Source organism: Durotheca rogersii (genome assembly GCF_024521655.1).
Source record: "Durotheca rogersii strain YMJ 92031201 chromosome Unknown GGS23scaffold_2, whole genome shotgun sequence".
Lineage (NCBI taxonomy): Eukaryota > Fungi > Ascomycota > Sordariomycetes > Xylariales > Xylariaceae > Durotheca > Durotheca rogersii.
This window is the reverse complement of record NW_026251233.1, coordinates 2,588,694-2,602,872: the sequence shown is the minus strand read 5'-3', so window position 1 is coordinate 2,602,872 and position 14,179 is coordinate 2,588,694. Positions and strand designations below refer to the sequence as shown.

General features: G+C 54.2%; 4 protein-coding genes and 1 non-coding gene across 5 annotated transcripts; 2 read left to right on the top strand and 3 right to left on the bottom strand.

Moving 5' to 3' along the window:
• The first annotated feature begins 5,162 nt into the window (after positions 1–5,162).
• GGS23DRAFT_194947 (uncharacterized protein) lies at positions 5,163–7,568 on the top strand. Its single transcript, XM_051511742.1, has 3 exons — positions 5,163–5,250; positions 5,330–5,866; positions 5,919–7,568. The coding sequence occupies exons 2-3, from the start codon at positions 5,715–5,717 to the stop codon at positions 7,363–7,365; spliced, it is 1,599 nt and encodes a 532-aa protein (XP_051376490.1). The 5' UTR covers positions 5,163–5,250; positions 5,330–5,714; the 3' UTR covers positions 7,366–7,568.
• A 21-nt stretch (positions 7,569–7,589) lies between these two features.
• GGS23DRAFT_549899 (uncharacterized protein) lies at positions 7,590–9,080 on the bottom strand. Its single transcript, XM_051515256.1, has 3 exons — positions 8,704–9,080; positions 8,528–8,636; positions 7,590–8,457 (listed from the first exon to the last, which is right to left on the bottom strand). The coding sequence occupies exons 1-3, from the start codon at positions 9,028–9,030 to the stop codon at positions 8,201–8,203; spliced, it is 693 nt and encodes a 230-aa protein (XP_051376489.1). The 5' UTR covers positions 9,031–9,080; the 3' UTR covers positions 7,590–8,200.
• A 56-nt stretch (positions 9,081–9,136) lies between these two features.
• On the top strand, positions 9,137–9,210 carry GGS23DRAFT_t12. The gene has a single exon. It is a non-coding gene; the product is annotated as a tRNA-Ile (tRNA).
• A 712-nt stretch (positions 9,211–9,922) lies between these two features.
• Positions 9,923–11,495, bottom strand: GGS23DRAFT_593062 (GPI2-domain-containing protein; the record flags this gene model as incomplete). Its single annotated transcript, XM_051517985.1, has 2 exons — positions 9,923–11,085; positions 11,153–11,495. The coding sequence occupies 2 exons, from the start codon at positions 11,493–11,495 to the stop codon at positions 9,923–9,925; spliced, it is 1,506 nt and encodes a 501-aa protein (XP_051376488.1).
• A 1,624-nt stretch (positions 11,496–13,119) lies between these two features.
• On the bottom strand, positions 13,120–14,037 carry GGS23DRAFT_194804 (uncharacterized protein). Its single transcript, XM_051511740.1, has 2 exons — positions 13,498–14,037; positions 13,120–13,392 (listed from the first exon to the last, which is right to left on the bottom strand). The coding sequence occupies exons 1-2, from the start codon at positions 13,836–13,838 to the stop codon at positions 13,233–13,235; spliced, it is 501 nt and encodes a 166-aa protein (XP_051376487.1). The 5' UTR covers positions 13,839–14,037; the 3' UTR covers positions 13,120–13,232.
• Positions 14,038–14,179: the final 142 nt, after the last annotated feature.

Here is a 14,179-nt window from a genome sequence, read left to right as displayed (position 1 = left end):
TCCGCGGGATGAATGTGTTAGTAAGGGAAATCGATGGCCGCGTGAATTGGCCCCGAGGTTACTTCGATGTTTATGTATAATTACATAGGGATGCGCGACGCAGCCGGGAGTCTTCGTAGACCTCCCCCCACGTAGGTAGGTAGGTATGTCGTACTCTACTGGAATGCCTACGAGGTACGCAGATGCTGCCTCTGCCGTCGTATGGGCGTATGGATGCGCTCACTACGAATACCCTGGCGCCGCGTAATTATCAGAGGCGATATCCCTTGTTAGCGTCCGAGACTATCGACGGGTCGAGCAAGGGGGGTGTGTGCCCTGTTCACGCAATGGCACCGGCAATGAACGGTACGGGAGCGGGCAAGTCGAAGACAAGCTTTTATTGTTATTATTATTATTTAATTCAGGGTTCTCAGAGCCTGATGGGGGGTGGGTAGTTTAAAAATTTTGAGACAAGGAAAAAGTCGCATTCCTGATCTTATTTGGCATAGCCACGGAAAAAACTCCCACCCTCTTTTTCTTTTTTTTTTTCGACAACCATTCCGCGTTCGAAATAGAGCAATTCATTTCGTCGAGTGGTTTGAGGCGCGCCGGCGCAGCATTTCCCTATTCGGGGGCCACGTCCGCGTCGGCGACAAATCGCGGGAACCTCACTGCAGACTTGCGTGGGGGACTTGGGGGCAGAGGGACCGAGAAAAAGGGGGGGGGAAGGGTTGTGGTTGGAGGTCTCGCCCACCGCTCGCCCTCACCATATCTGCGATTGGCGAGGCTCGGATGCTGCCATATATTGGCGTTGCTATTGTTATTATTATCACCCATTGCTAGATCCCTCTACACCGGTTATCGATCGGTTGAAACGTAACATCGTCGGCGTTATCCAGATGTCGCGAATGGAGATAAGGGTTCCTGACTCCGCCCCGTCAGCCACGGAGAAATTCCTTGCTGGGCAGGCAGTGCTTCTCGTCGAGACACGACGTTTGGCTCGCTCGCTAGTCCTGGGAAACAGGGCTTTCCCACGTCTAGACGTCGTTCAATTAGGCTCGGGTAACCCCGTCTCCTCGGCTCGTTCGGATGTCTATCTGTTGGCCTCTTGCAGTCGTTTCCATCGGCAGGTAACATAACATGCTCGTGGGCGGGATCGCGCGCCGAGTAGGACGCGGACCGCAAGGCGGCCAGCGTGCTCTCGCATCATCAGACGGGATGGTGAATCGATGTGCGCGTGCGTGCCTCGCAGGCGCATTGCGAGGACGTGTGTGTGACGCGGTCGCTTGCTTCCGCCAGCGCGAGGAAGGCGGACCAAGGACGAGAGACCGCAGAGCACCCAGGCAAAATACCGATGGGCCTTCACCCGCCGTGACACGAATGTGGGCGATGGGGCGTCTTGGAGCATCGTCGTTAGTCTAGCCAGGATCATCCCTGGCATCTATCCTGCCTTAGACGGGATCCCGCGTCGCCGTCGCTACATCGGCGGCCCACATAAGATATCGCCGAGAGCTAAGTCGCGAAGAGACTACGCAGGTGGTGGGCGAGGAGGCGGGGAACGGCGCCGAGGTCCAGCGGAGGCCCTCCTACTTGCATTCTTGTCTGGCTAGGACTGCCGCCTGAGTAGGAGATTGGGAAGCACAGGCATTGATGCCACAGGGGCTCTCAGTTGATCACTGCTGCGTTGGGTCGACAGCGCGTCGAGGTCTTTAGAGGCCCCGGCTAGCCGCAGTTCGGCAAAACTTATGCGGTGGCTTTTGTCTCACACACTTCGTGTGCAACACGGGTGGCTGTCTCGAGGTTAATCACCCCGCGTGCCTCCATGTTCTTCTCTCTTCGTGCCTCGTCGGTGGGCGCCACTCAAAACAGGTCAAGTTGATGCGGTGTTCCCGTGCCTGGGCTTAGCCGATGCCTCCGGGATAGCCTCTGGCAGTTAGGCAATGCTAGTCATTGAGCAGAGGGAACTCGACCTGCTTGGAGGCTGCGTTGTGGTTTTCTGCTGCGTCGTTTGGGGCCGGTTAACTAGATCGCTCTAGACTTGCAAGCGGGAGCTGAGCTTCCTCCAGCCGTTCGATCGCCTCCACGCAAGTACACAAGCACACAAGCCAAGGCTCCAGATGGTGTCAACTACGAATAGAGACTTTGTGATTTCGGGGTTGACGTTACAATAACACAACTAAGTAGCGCTCGAAATGTATCGCTGTGGTATCCATCAGCCTAGATTGCAAGCGTGTTACCAACGGTAGAAAGAATCAGTGTTGTGTAACGCGCGACGGGAAGAGATCCACGGCTCAAGACAACCGGCGCTAAGGAACAGCCTTGGAGTTTTCTGTAATGAACATTTCGACGCATGTTTATGTAGGAGGCTGATTGGTATTTCCAAGGCCCTCGCCGTTCCAGTTGGTTGGCTTTCCGTAGAAATAACGAGCAAATGGTTATCATTACGATATGGAGAGGGCGAGGTCTTCGACTATTACCAAGCCGTATAGTATATCCGCGTCGACAGCCATCTGCTCTAAGAGTGTGTATAACCCCCATTATGTTATAATAAATTCGGTAACCCGGATTACATACGGTTGAAGAAGACCGAAAGAATAGGGTGTGAAACGGGCAAGCCCATCAGACAGGTCCATTTACTCAGCTTGCATTTGGTAGCAGCGCTTACTTCTCCTCTTACAATAACCCTTCTTAGACAGAGGCAAATTTGTCAGGCTAGTCACTCTTACGTTCATCTGCCATTTATGATGTTAAACCGTTGCCTAGAAGCCGAGGCTCGGTCGGATTAGTATTTCCCAGAATCTTTCATGTTTGGATTTCAGAGACCGACACGATGGACATACGGATGCATACGCTAGTGGAAGAGCCTAGGTCTCTCTTACAGATCTCGCGGAAGTGAGAGGTCCTTGAGGTTTCTAGAGCACAGCTCCGGAGAGACTGGCTCTTATGAGCAACTGGCTACGGAACTCTCTATCATCTCGTTTCTTCATTCCATCAGCAGAATCGTCTAGTAGGGGTATACCCGCCAGGGTAGTTACATATTACGAGTTCTTGAGACTTACCTGTTAAGTCGCGCATTGTACTAACTAGTACTACAGGCGGAGTTAGGTATGCCTAGAGAGAGAGAGAGAGAGAGATCAGAGGTTCCCCCTCAGCCTCTATAATAACGCAAGGCAGGACATGTAGCTCTGATTTCCGTGATGCACACGTGCCGCCAAACCTGAATGAAACCTCTTACAGTTGCAATAGGGGATAATAAGAATGTAGTTTGGTGTTCCTTCGATTGAGGACGCGGCTCCATGTACTTATAGTTACCCAAAGTCTGGTACGACGGTTCCTATTCAGGCAGCTCGTAGATTATTCCAATAGGCAACAGGGGCAATCCTCGGAGAATGCAAATACTCTCAGGGTGATACATAGATAATCCAGGTTGCTCGCTCCCTCATGAGAATATCACAATAGTACTGTGTAGAAGGCAACTGTTAACTATTCGACGCAAGCCCCCTCAGTATACGACTCGAAATTAATTTCCTCCTTTTACGCCCGTCGTAGTCTTCACCAAGCTTCGAATACAGTTGTATGTGGTTATATGTTATCCAGAAAGCGGGAACTTTCTTAACAACGTCTATCCCGGACCCGTCCATCATATACCTGATTATCCAATGGTGGTTATGGCTCCGTTAGTACCTCGCTACTCGCAAAAGGGAAAGAAGCGGTTCTAGAAAACCTGGTAGAATGAGACACAGAATAGCTAGGCAAATGCGTCATCTCAGACTTATGGTATATTGGACTTGTTGTATAGTAATGCATCTCATGAAGAACCCGCCCTCGTCTCTCTCCTTAACCCCCCCCACAGCCGGATATATACACACATAAAGAAGTTGTATAGAAGTCTGTAGGTAATATCACGCATACAATGCACTCTGATTAAAGCGTAAGACTAGAATCATTTCTCCTAACTTTATATGCACTATAATATATTAATACATCTAATATGCTAGCAATGCGAGTTTGGCAGCAGATAAACGCAGGGTTGTGCAATCCCCGACGCCATACTAACCCTAATATTGCCCATCAGCCTTAGGAGCTACGCCTCAATAGCTCGAGAACCGAGGGCGGAGTAAATAGTTGGCGATGTATCTAATATCATAGTAGAATGGTGGCTCTTGGCCTTTTTCTACAGCTCGACATTTTACCACCCTTGTCATTACTTGCTAGGTTATGATGCTACACCCCGGCTTATACGTATCCGGGAATCTAATATCCCAGGACAATTGCGCCTGAGAACCAATAGCCCACCAAATATCTATCTTACAATACACCTAGCGAGTGGCGTGTAGAGTCACGTATGGACAGGCTACTAGGAATCGCTTCGCAAAACGAAGCGGGCTCGCCCAGTGAATATTATATGCTGTTTATCGCGGCAGAACCCCCAGGATGCTACGTCGAGAACAAAATCATATTACCGCGCATGATTGGTGGGATAGGGCGTACCTATAATAAAGCAGGCGACCTTGTCATTGCATGCATTTGAAGTGGTCACCGCCCCCTTCGCCGGCCTCGTCTCAGTCACACTAATTGCTGTAGGCTCCGAGGCTATGACCAGGCGTCGCCCCCCCCCCTCCTCCTCCTCCCAAAGGCGTCGAAGTAGCATACACCAGAGAGTCCAAACTGCGGAGGTATGGTGGGCTGGCAGTCTGCAGCTGACCTGAGTGGTCCGCAACGTCTATCTTTAGCTATCTTATAAGCAATATACGCTGTGTGGAAGCAATCCTCACGTTATGGACATATTTAGCGACGGACCCCAAATGCTGTAGCTGAAATTCGCAGTCTTTGGGGGGGGGGGGGCGAAAGCTCTCGACTATATATCTCTTGTCACCTCCATGGAAGTTCTGCCCTCGATGGATAGATATTAGACACTGCTTCCTAGGGGTCGCCACCCATCTAATATTCTCTGAAAGCCCCTCACGTTCTCTCTCCCCTTGCCCCTGCCCTCTCTCTCACTCTCTCTCCCTTCTTGCGCCCTCCCCACAGGCTAATTGCGTCCAATCCTGACGATGCGGTCAGTAGCCCTGCATCGCCTTTGCATCCCTAGCACAGACCTGCCTGGAGAGTAGGCAACCTTGCTTGAAGGTGCCTAGGCCATAACTTGCGACCCTCGAGTACGACCCATTGGCTTCCAGGCAATAGAACTTGGTGTCCCCATAGCCCAAAGACGAAGGAATCAAGAAGGGTTGGGACCCCCGCCCCTGGCTACAGAATTCACTTGAAATGGTGCGCATTCAGGCAACCTGCTTCGTCTCCCTAACGCAATCCCTTCTTTCTGCCTTGCTTACACTTCGTATGCTCGCAGGTGCTATCTAGTCAGCTAATCCATCCGATTTGGCAGGCCGCGAGTCACTGATCGTACGAAGCATGAAGGGCCCCGCTCAATATGGCAACCCGAATTCGGCCCGTATTACTCGAATCCGAGCCTTCAAAGTCAACATCAGGGCCTTGCCGGGACGGGGTACCGGGGAGAAGGGAATACCCCCTCCTTCAATGTGCAATATCTCGATTACAAAGCCGAATTGGGCGACCCTGCGTGATACTCGAGCTCGAGTACCTCGAAGTCCCTTCGGAGAGGGAGGGGTGGGACGCTCGAGGATGGGGCCTGTCGAGCATATATAACAATTGTGACAGGGCGAGCCTCCAGGAAAAGTATCTTGGGAGGGTAGTTGCGCCTCCACGAAGATATCATGGATTCCCAGCACGCTGTTTTTGGGCTGTACGCCAGTGGTTACTCTACGACTAGCAGCGTAGTGAACCGCTCCCCGCAAGATATGAGGCCCGAAACTAGGGTGGCCCCAGAGCCGCTTCGCCTCAATGCGGACGCAAACCAGGCATGCGAGTTGGTCTCTCTCATGCCCTTACCTGGATTTAAAACTAAGTTTCCTATGCAGTTACCCCGCGGGCGTGATCGATAGTTGCTATAAGAGCCGCTTCTTAGCGAGGGCTCTAGATTACTACTGTCTCGAGAAAGACTACCTCGATACCGGTGTCGTCTATTGTCTCATGGCGAACTGCCACGAATTCTTCAATGGGGACAAGCAGATGCTTCGGCACCTCAAGAACTGCCCATACCTCCGCCTGGGGGTGTTCCGGTGCCCACAATGTGCAGACTTACACCAGTTTCGGACCGTCTCCAAGGATAAGCGCTCGCGGAGCCAGGTGACCCTTTATCAGCGGGTCCAAAGGAAGAGCCTCAAGAGCCTCTCGTTGTCCCCTCGTAGCCCCAGGTCGCCACCCCTTACGAGATCCTCTATCGAATATGGAGAAGTGCAGAGCCGCCGCCGCAGTGGCGCAGCGGAAGAACCCGCTATCGTTTCACCCGTCCACGAGTTGTCTATCGATGGCTGCTCGTCGGCGACAGCGGCTTTCCTGCCTTACGAGAGCTCCCCCGGGGGGGTGGAATTGGATGCGGAGCGGCAACCCCTATATAGTGAGGGGCAAGCCTACTTCTCAAGTCCACCACCTCTACCCGAACTACCTTCGGGGCAGGCCTACCTCGTAGGTCAACACCTCTTACCCGAACTACCCTCGGGGGAGGCCTATCCCCAAGGTTCACATCACATACCTGAACTGGCTTCGGGTACTTTCCGTGCCGAAGCTCCCTGCGATGATACTTCGCCAAGTGTCATGGACTCCTCGACCATTTCTTCGGGCAGCGAATCCCGTCAGGGGCAGTACCCACCTACGAGCAGCTACCGACGCTCCCAGGACATTTGCAGTCCCCACGAGTTCCCTCCCTACCTCAGAGATGCTGACTCGGGGCAGGATTTGTGGCATATCTACCATATGGACACCTTCAGCGAGCACTTCATACAGCCGGTATTTCAAGAAAGTCCACCGCCCCCCTACGAGAAAGCGCGCCCCCAGTTAACTATCCAAACGAACTCCGTGGGGCACCTGAATCCAGCGTACCCACCACCTAGTTACGACGACGACGCCTTGGTGAACACCGGGACGTCGTGGTCCAGCCCGTCGTCGCCCTCCCCGACGGATCCGATGCCGCCGCCGGGTGCCGACGCTCGGTACCCCGTGCCTCCCGTGGATTACGCGTGCTCGGACGCGGACAATCAGGCCCTCGAAGCCCTCGGCGAGTCCTCCCCCGAGTACCGCGGCGACTACAGATGTCCCTGGCCGGGTTGCGATTGGGCGCCGACAGGGATAACTAAAAATTTCGCGTCTTATCTTCGGAAGCATAAGCAGACGCACGACAACTCCCGAAGGTTCAGATGTCAGCACTGCCACAAAGCCTACAAGAGGAAAGACAACCTAGGTAGCCACTTGCGTAAAACGCATAATATTCATCACGGTCAACGTAGGCGACGCCGGTCCGTCGGATGATCTGGAATACATAGACACCGAGAGCAGGAGGACGTCAATATGGCGGAGCATACCAACGACGGAGACTTGGTTGTGTGGAGAGCTGCGGGGTTTCCTTTCCTACCTTCGTATGCACCAGGGGCTTTTCGTATCTAGGCATCCCGTGCTAGAGATAGCTAGTTACAGGATTCGCGTTCCTAACAAGCTCATTCACTTTTAAACGCTCAATTTGAAATGAACTATTTCCAAGTATCCTGCCTCCGCCTTAGCTGTTCGTGACAAATAACTAGTAGTGTACACACCCATCAGCGCCCCAAGTGCCCGGAACCCTCCATATTGCCTGCGGCACACCTGGCCAAGGGCCCGAGTAGTTTCGTCGGCAGAGATTCACCCGCGATTCATCGACGGAACACAGTTACGTCACCAAATGATTACGCACGCATTCGTCGTAGGCCGACAGGCTCGAGGCCGACACGTAGACCCCTGGTTATCCAGATGCCTTTCCAACGAATGCCGCCGCCTTCGCTGCCACTTTAGCACAAGTGATGGTCCCTCGTCGTCTGGGATTTGCCGCTGTCTACCGTCCCTAACCCTTCTTTAATCCCTTTAAGGATGATAAGGTCCTTAGCTTCCGGGAAGGTTGAGAGCATTTTGCCGTTTGCACGACGGGACGTAAAGGGGTAAGGGGAGGGAGGGGTTAGGATAGAGAGTCATTCAAGAATACGAGACGTAGATAGGGAGGACCGATTCGTGGCCTTAGAATCCTAGTTGGTCTTTATGGTCGAAAAACACAAGAGGCGGACCAGGAAGGGACCTGGAAGTGTCGCAAAAGGCGAAGGGAATGACCCCTCGATGGTCACGCTCGGAGCAGAGGGCCGGGAGCCGGGACGAAGGACATGAGATGAATCTCTGCCCGAAGGCTTGCCGTTATGTGACGGTCTCTGGAGCATATAAACCGGCCTTCCCCCACGGTAGTTGAGCGACGTAAGCTCCCACATCGCCTCCACACCACATCCGCACACCTCCCACCCGATCGAGATTTGCTTCCACAATGGACAGACTGACCCAAGACAAGGCGGGAAAGAACCCCATGCCCGTCAATATGCACAGCAGGTGAGCAAGCTCCCTACCGGAACACACGGATCGTACCATCCAACGGGCGCTAACGGCCCGTCCAACCCAGCACGAAACAATCCGACGGTCTGTCGGCGAAGTCGAACTCTACGTCGCAGTCGACAAGTTTCGCCTCCAAGGAGACGCCTGCCCTCGGCAGATACTTGGCCGACCGTCAGGTAAGTAACTCCTTGGGAGTGGGAGGGGGGAGCGCAAGATTTCTAACGCCGAATCGGGGACGCTCAGCCCTACGAACAGATCGCCCTCGGTATTCCTGTCGAGAGGCCGGACATGGAGGCTGAGATGAAGGAGTGGGGCCGCAGGTGGGAGGCGACGAACGAGGGTGGGAAATAAACGGTTTTCATGTGCGGACAGTTTCGGGACATAAACGCGATTGGGACGGAGGAGGGGGAGGGACTTGAGAGACCCAGATGAACCATCATCAAGAGCCCGCAGGCTCTCGCGATAACATCGTGATATTGGGATGTGGAAGCATGAACGTGGACGTGCCGAGATCAGATTATGTAGTAAGCAAGACGTCCTGGGGCTAGCTCTGACGCCAATTGATTTCATGTCTGCTTATATAAGGCGGATGTTCCGGTTTCCGGTTGTGACCCTCATGTGGGGAAATGTATGACGGGGCCATAAGCCGAACTAAGCAAGATTATCTTCACAACAAGGTCCCATAGCTCAGTTGGTTAGAGCGTCGTACTAATAATGCGAAGGTCGAGAGTTCGACCCTCTCTGGGACCATATCTGCGTTCTTTTTCTCTCTCTGTACCGTGGACAAAATGGTGAGGCCAATAATGTTTTTGACATCGCTTCGACATGAGGCTGAAAGCACCAGAGGGTGTACGAAAAGTCTGGTGACGCGTGGGGTATAAATTCCGCATGTCGTTTCGCACATGAAAGGGGCGGGGTCGTTGCGGACCAGCCTGCACAGGCCCCCAATGCTGATTTGATTGCATGTAGTGCGAGGCACTGCGGGTTGTCAATTCAAGGACGATTGGTTATATATTCCCATACGTCGGTGTCGGATCCCATTAGTTGGTTAGGCAGGTCGACGACCGTGCTACGCTAGATGCTCTACGATAGGTACGGCTGCGATGTGCCAATAATACGGCGGTGACAACGTTAAAATGAATATGCAGCGAACGCGGTTCCTTATGCTCAGAGTCAAACCTAGAGTCGGATAGCCCCGTTACAGGTCCGACTTCGAATTTAAATAAAGCCGCCAGAGAGACAACTGGGCAGGGAGACCGGCCGCAACCTGGTCGAGGTGATATGCATCCAGGGTGTTGTATGGACAACGTATTGCGTGGGCGACGGGGATGATATCTAGATACGGATCTCTGCTAGAGCTTCAAGGAGAGATTCGATACGAAGGTCACAGGTCGCAGCGCGAAGAGAGATACGAATACTCACGAGTGATACTCCAAAACAGAACAAAAGTTGATTCGCGCATTCAGTCGTCGTCCCAAAGCCGTCGACTGATGATGATGGGCCGCGCCTGGTCCCACGGCCCGTTGATCGCGTTCTTGTACTTCTGCAGTCCTATGAGCCACCAACTGCATCCGCCCATCGCGACGACGGCGATGACGGTGGCTACTAGAACACCGAGTAGCCCGCTTTTCCACGGCAGCATGCCATCCTTCTCCTCGCCCAGTATCAATCCCACTCCGCCCCCGGCGCCGATCACGAGCAGGACCGACAGCGCGACGTGGTAGGTCCAGCTCCTATATCTAGCGTAACGCCTGAAGACGGGGAATAGGCCGAAAACCTCGATGCTGAATAAGGTGAGGCTGAAGACCTGCCCGGTAGAGGGGAGGCGGGAAGCCAGCACGGTAGACGCCATCAGCGCCGCGTTCGTCGAGAGGGAGGCCGGCGACTTGACGGGCCCCGACGAATAGTCATGAAAGAAGATGTTGATCGCCAGAAGCCAGAAGGACATGGCCCAGATGCTGTCGGACGAGGTTGATCGGGTCAGGGACTTTAGGATCGGCGAGAGGCCGAGAAGGGTGAAATAGATGAGGATGGCGGATTTGACGGTACCGAGGCGAAGATTGGCCCTCTCATTCCGTGGAGGCGAGGAGGGAGGATGTCCCGATTCGTCCGCCAAGTCGGAAGAGTTCCATGCCGCATTGCTAGTCTGCGATATGCCCGACTGCAGCGAGGTGGCGGAAGCGGAGTGAGATTGTCGCGGAGCCACGAGGTTTCCGTGAGGATACGGCCGGTCAGTCGCCGTCAGGCTCGTAGCCGAGCTGGCGGCGGGCGGCGTAACGCCCTCCGCGGCCATTGCACGAGCCCTCCTGCTCGGCGCTCTCGTCGAGCGGCTACGGTTGCTACGGCGTCGCTGAAGGACCTCGTCCTCGTCCTCCTGGCCGACCCAAAAGTCCCACAGCAGCCAACCTACAAAGGTCGCGAAGCTGCCCCAGCCAACGACGGCGACGGGAGAAACGCGCTCTTGGAATATCCCCACGAAGCACACGACGAAGATGGTGACGGAGCACACCTGCTGGAGGATGACGGTGGAATCGGCTACGAGGGGCCAGAATTCGTACGGCTGGAGGCGCGGGTTGCGCTGCAGGTTCTCGAGGAAAGTAGCCTGGTCTGTGTAATTATCTGGATCTTCGGACGGCTGTCAGCAGCGGCGCGGCGACGCTCAATTCCGAAGCGAGACGCCGAGATTCCATACAGGATTGTTTCACCCAGAGCAGCTTCTTCCAGCTGCGTCGTCGGCGCCGACTACGGCTCCGGCTTCCGAGCTTGGCGCCCATCTTTCGCGAACGAGACGCGGCGCGCGAGTCGTGAGCGGCGCCGGCGGCTTCGAAACCGGACTGTCGCCGGGGGGGATAGGCCGCGTTGAAGGCATCTTCCGGAGCGAGATGGGAGCGAGCGGCCCGGGACGAATGGACCTCGACAGGTACAGTAGCAGAGCGAGTCAAGCTAGGATAGGGAGCTGGGCGTTCGGAGGCCGAGGGGTCGGCCGCGGCCGCCGACGATGACGACGAGGACGCGAAACTAGAAGTCGGAGACATGACCCATCGAGCCCCTTGATTGGAATTTGGCCGCTGTGAAGCCTTGAGACGTTGAATGATTTCAATGCGATCGAGGCGGATGAAGAACGGGGCGCGACTACGTGTAACCAGAGGCTAGGGCAGCTGGATGGGACCTGAGATGGGGCCATGGGAAAGGGCCGAGGCCGGGGAGAGACCACAGACATACCTACCAGGTAGACGTACGTAATCGATTATGGGTTACGTGGGCAGGTACCCATGTATATACTGCGTACGTATGAGGTACCTAGATACCTAGATACCCATCATGCCTCTACCAACCTGCCCGCAATTGACAGGTGGACGGGCTGTACTCAGTACATAGTCGGTCTAGGGGCAGCTGGCAAAGGGAGCCATAAGGCTAGCACAACCCCATCGAGCCAGCCCGGTTGGCCAGATCCACCTGCTGGAAACCTCACCTCCAAGCCTCTTTGGGCTTAGGCCGTTTCATCATGGAAATGCCACCTCGTATTTAAGTCGGGCCAGGCGCCATCACCCCTCTATATGCATATATATGTATTCATGTAATGGGTGCATGCAGCTATCCCTATCGCCTAGTGTAGTTGAGTAGGAGTTGGGATAGGCTATTACTATACCCATCTATTAGTTATCCTATTGTACGACAACATCAGTCCTTTGACTAGGGCGTGGACCGGCCGGTCTAGACAACCCATCAGCTACATACCCCAACTAAGAGGCGTCTGCTTTCCATCGTGTTGGCAAGGGCCAGCCTGTTAGAAGGTCCTGGGCAAACTCGTAGCAAAGTGTCCCGCAGAGAAATCCACCGGCTGCGTAGCTTGATTCTTCAGCGTTCAGTAATAGCCCAACCGCGGGCGAGAGAGCGTGTACGGGGCGATGGCTGCCACTCACGTGCCTAACCATTGCCAGCGTCCGGTCCAGTGAGATTCCAGCCGGTTGTGGCCTGTTAGCGCCGACGAGGACACGAGGGAGGCAAAAGCTGGCTGGAAACCATCGATCGGTGAGGGCTAGGGGGCGACAAACACCTACGTAATAGATTGCCCGCCTCAACGGCCTCGTTTTATCATCTCGTATAGCAGGCTCGGCGAGATTGCTTATTGAAGCCTTATATTCTATAGTAAAGGAGCCTAGAAGAACCTTATCTAGCCGAGGCCGTAACCCTGCTAGGTATTCACGTAGACAGGTCTCCAATATCTGGGTATTATAGGATAGTAGAACGTTTCGCTGCTTGCCAACTCCAGGTCTCGTCCACCACGCGTTCTTGGCTCCTTCCCGAACTCGGTTACCGCCAAGATAGTATGCAATCCTAACTGGCGGATCGATCTAACCAAGATACCGCTTAGTAGACTTCTACCGGGTACAGGAGCTAGATGCGAGGGCTCATAGGGCGACGAGGCGCGATGAAGCCCCAGTCCTAGCGATTCATCTATCAGGAAGTCGTGTTCCCGTAAGAATTCCCTCGATTTCCTCACATAGTGAAGAAGCATGACGATAACCCCCTGTTTCCCGCCCATTCTTGGCTATCTATTTCTAGATGGTTATCTGGCGTTGCCTTCATGCATGCAGCGAAGCCTTTGGTCGATGGGCCTCGCCGTAATTTGATAGTCGAGGGGATACAGGTATCCACTCTGTGTCGGGGAATTGGAGAGGATGGACGATACCTAGTGGGAGTTGCGCGTCCCTAAGAAGGGTCTCGACGGGGTGTGGTCTCGTTAACTGGGCCTGCGTCATAGCGATTCGTCACCTCATGCCGCAAGTGCTGATCATCATCACCATCATCAGAGAGAGAGAAAGAGAGAGAGGAGGGGTTGGTGACGAAAAAAAAGGGGAGCTTCCTGGGTTTCTCCGTGTCCGTATCCAAGTGGAAGCAACACCATCAAGACGTTTACCAAGATAACCCCTAGATATTTGTACAATTAGAATCGTGTGATTCCAACACGACTAGTTACTTTGCCCTTTTTTTTGTGTGCGCGCGTGTGTGCCCCTTTTCTTTTTTATTGCTTACCGCTGACATTGCTCCTCCAGCCAACCATTTACTCGCCTAACCTGCAACAAGCCCACAAGTAATATATGTAGTACCGAAGACGCACAGCAGCAGCTTACTATCCTCGCGGGGACAAAGGCGAGACGGCAATACAAAGAATTTAGGCGGACAGCCAGAAAGACGACCTTCTCGAGGTTCGCTCGCTTGGCTGCGGAATAACAGACGAGCGAGCGACGTGACCGACTAGGAAAGGTAAGAATAGCAGCGCGGCCCCTCGCCCGCGGAACAGGTTCCCAATATCGTTTAGCCGTATACCAATGAACTGCCATCCTCCGGAGACATCCCGAGCCGTAACAGGGCATCCCCTAGTTACCTGTTGGCTCACGCGTTGGGCTTACACTCGACCGACAGCGCATAACGTTTATAACCGGGGCCGGTGCGATGTAAAGGCTACTAAGCCCACAATTCCCGGCTTCTCTTGTCCTCCCTCTCTTTTGCCCCTCTCGCTACTAATCGCATCTTTACCTACCTAGGTATACAGCCAACTTCCATCTCTCCTTGCTTCACCTTTTCCTCGTCGTCCTCCTCCTCTATCGACCGCAGCAGGCCGGCCGCGGCGGTGATCACGGCGTTGTTTCGTGGCGGTAGCGGGAATGCTCGCTGCTCCCATGCGACTCCGACTATCTACCCGTCTTGCCATATT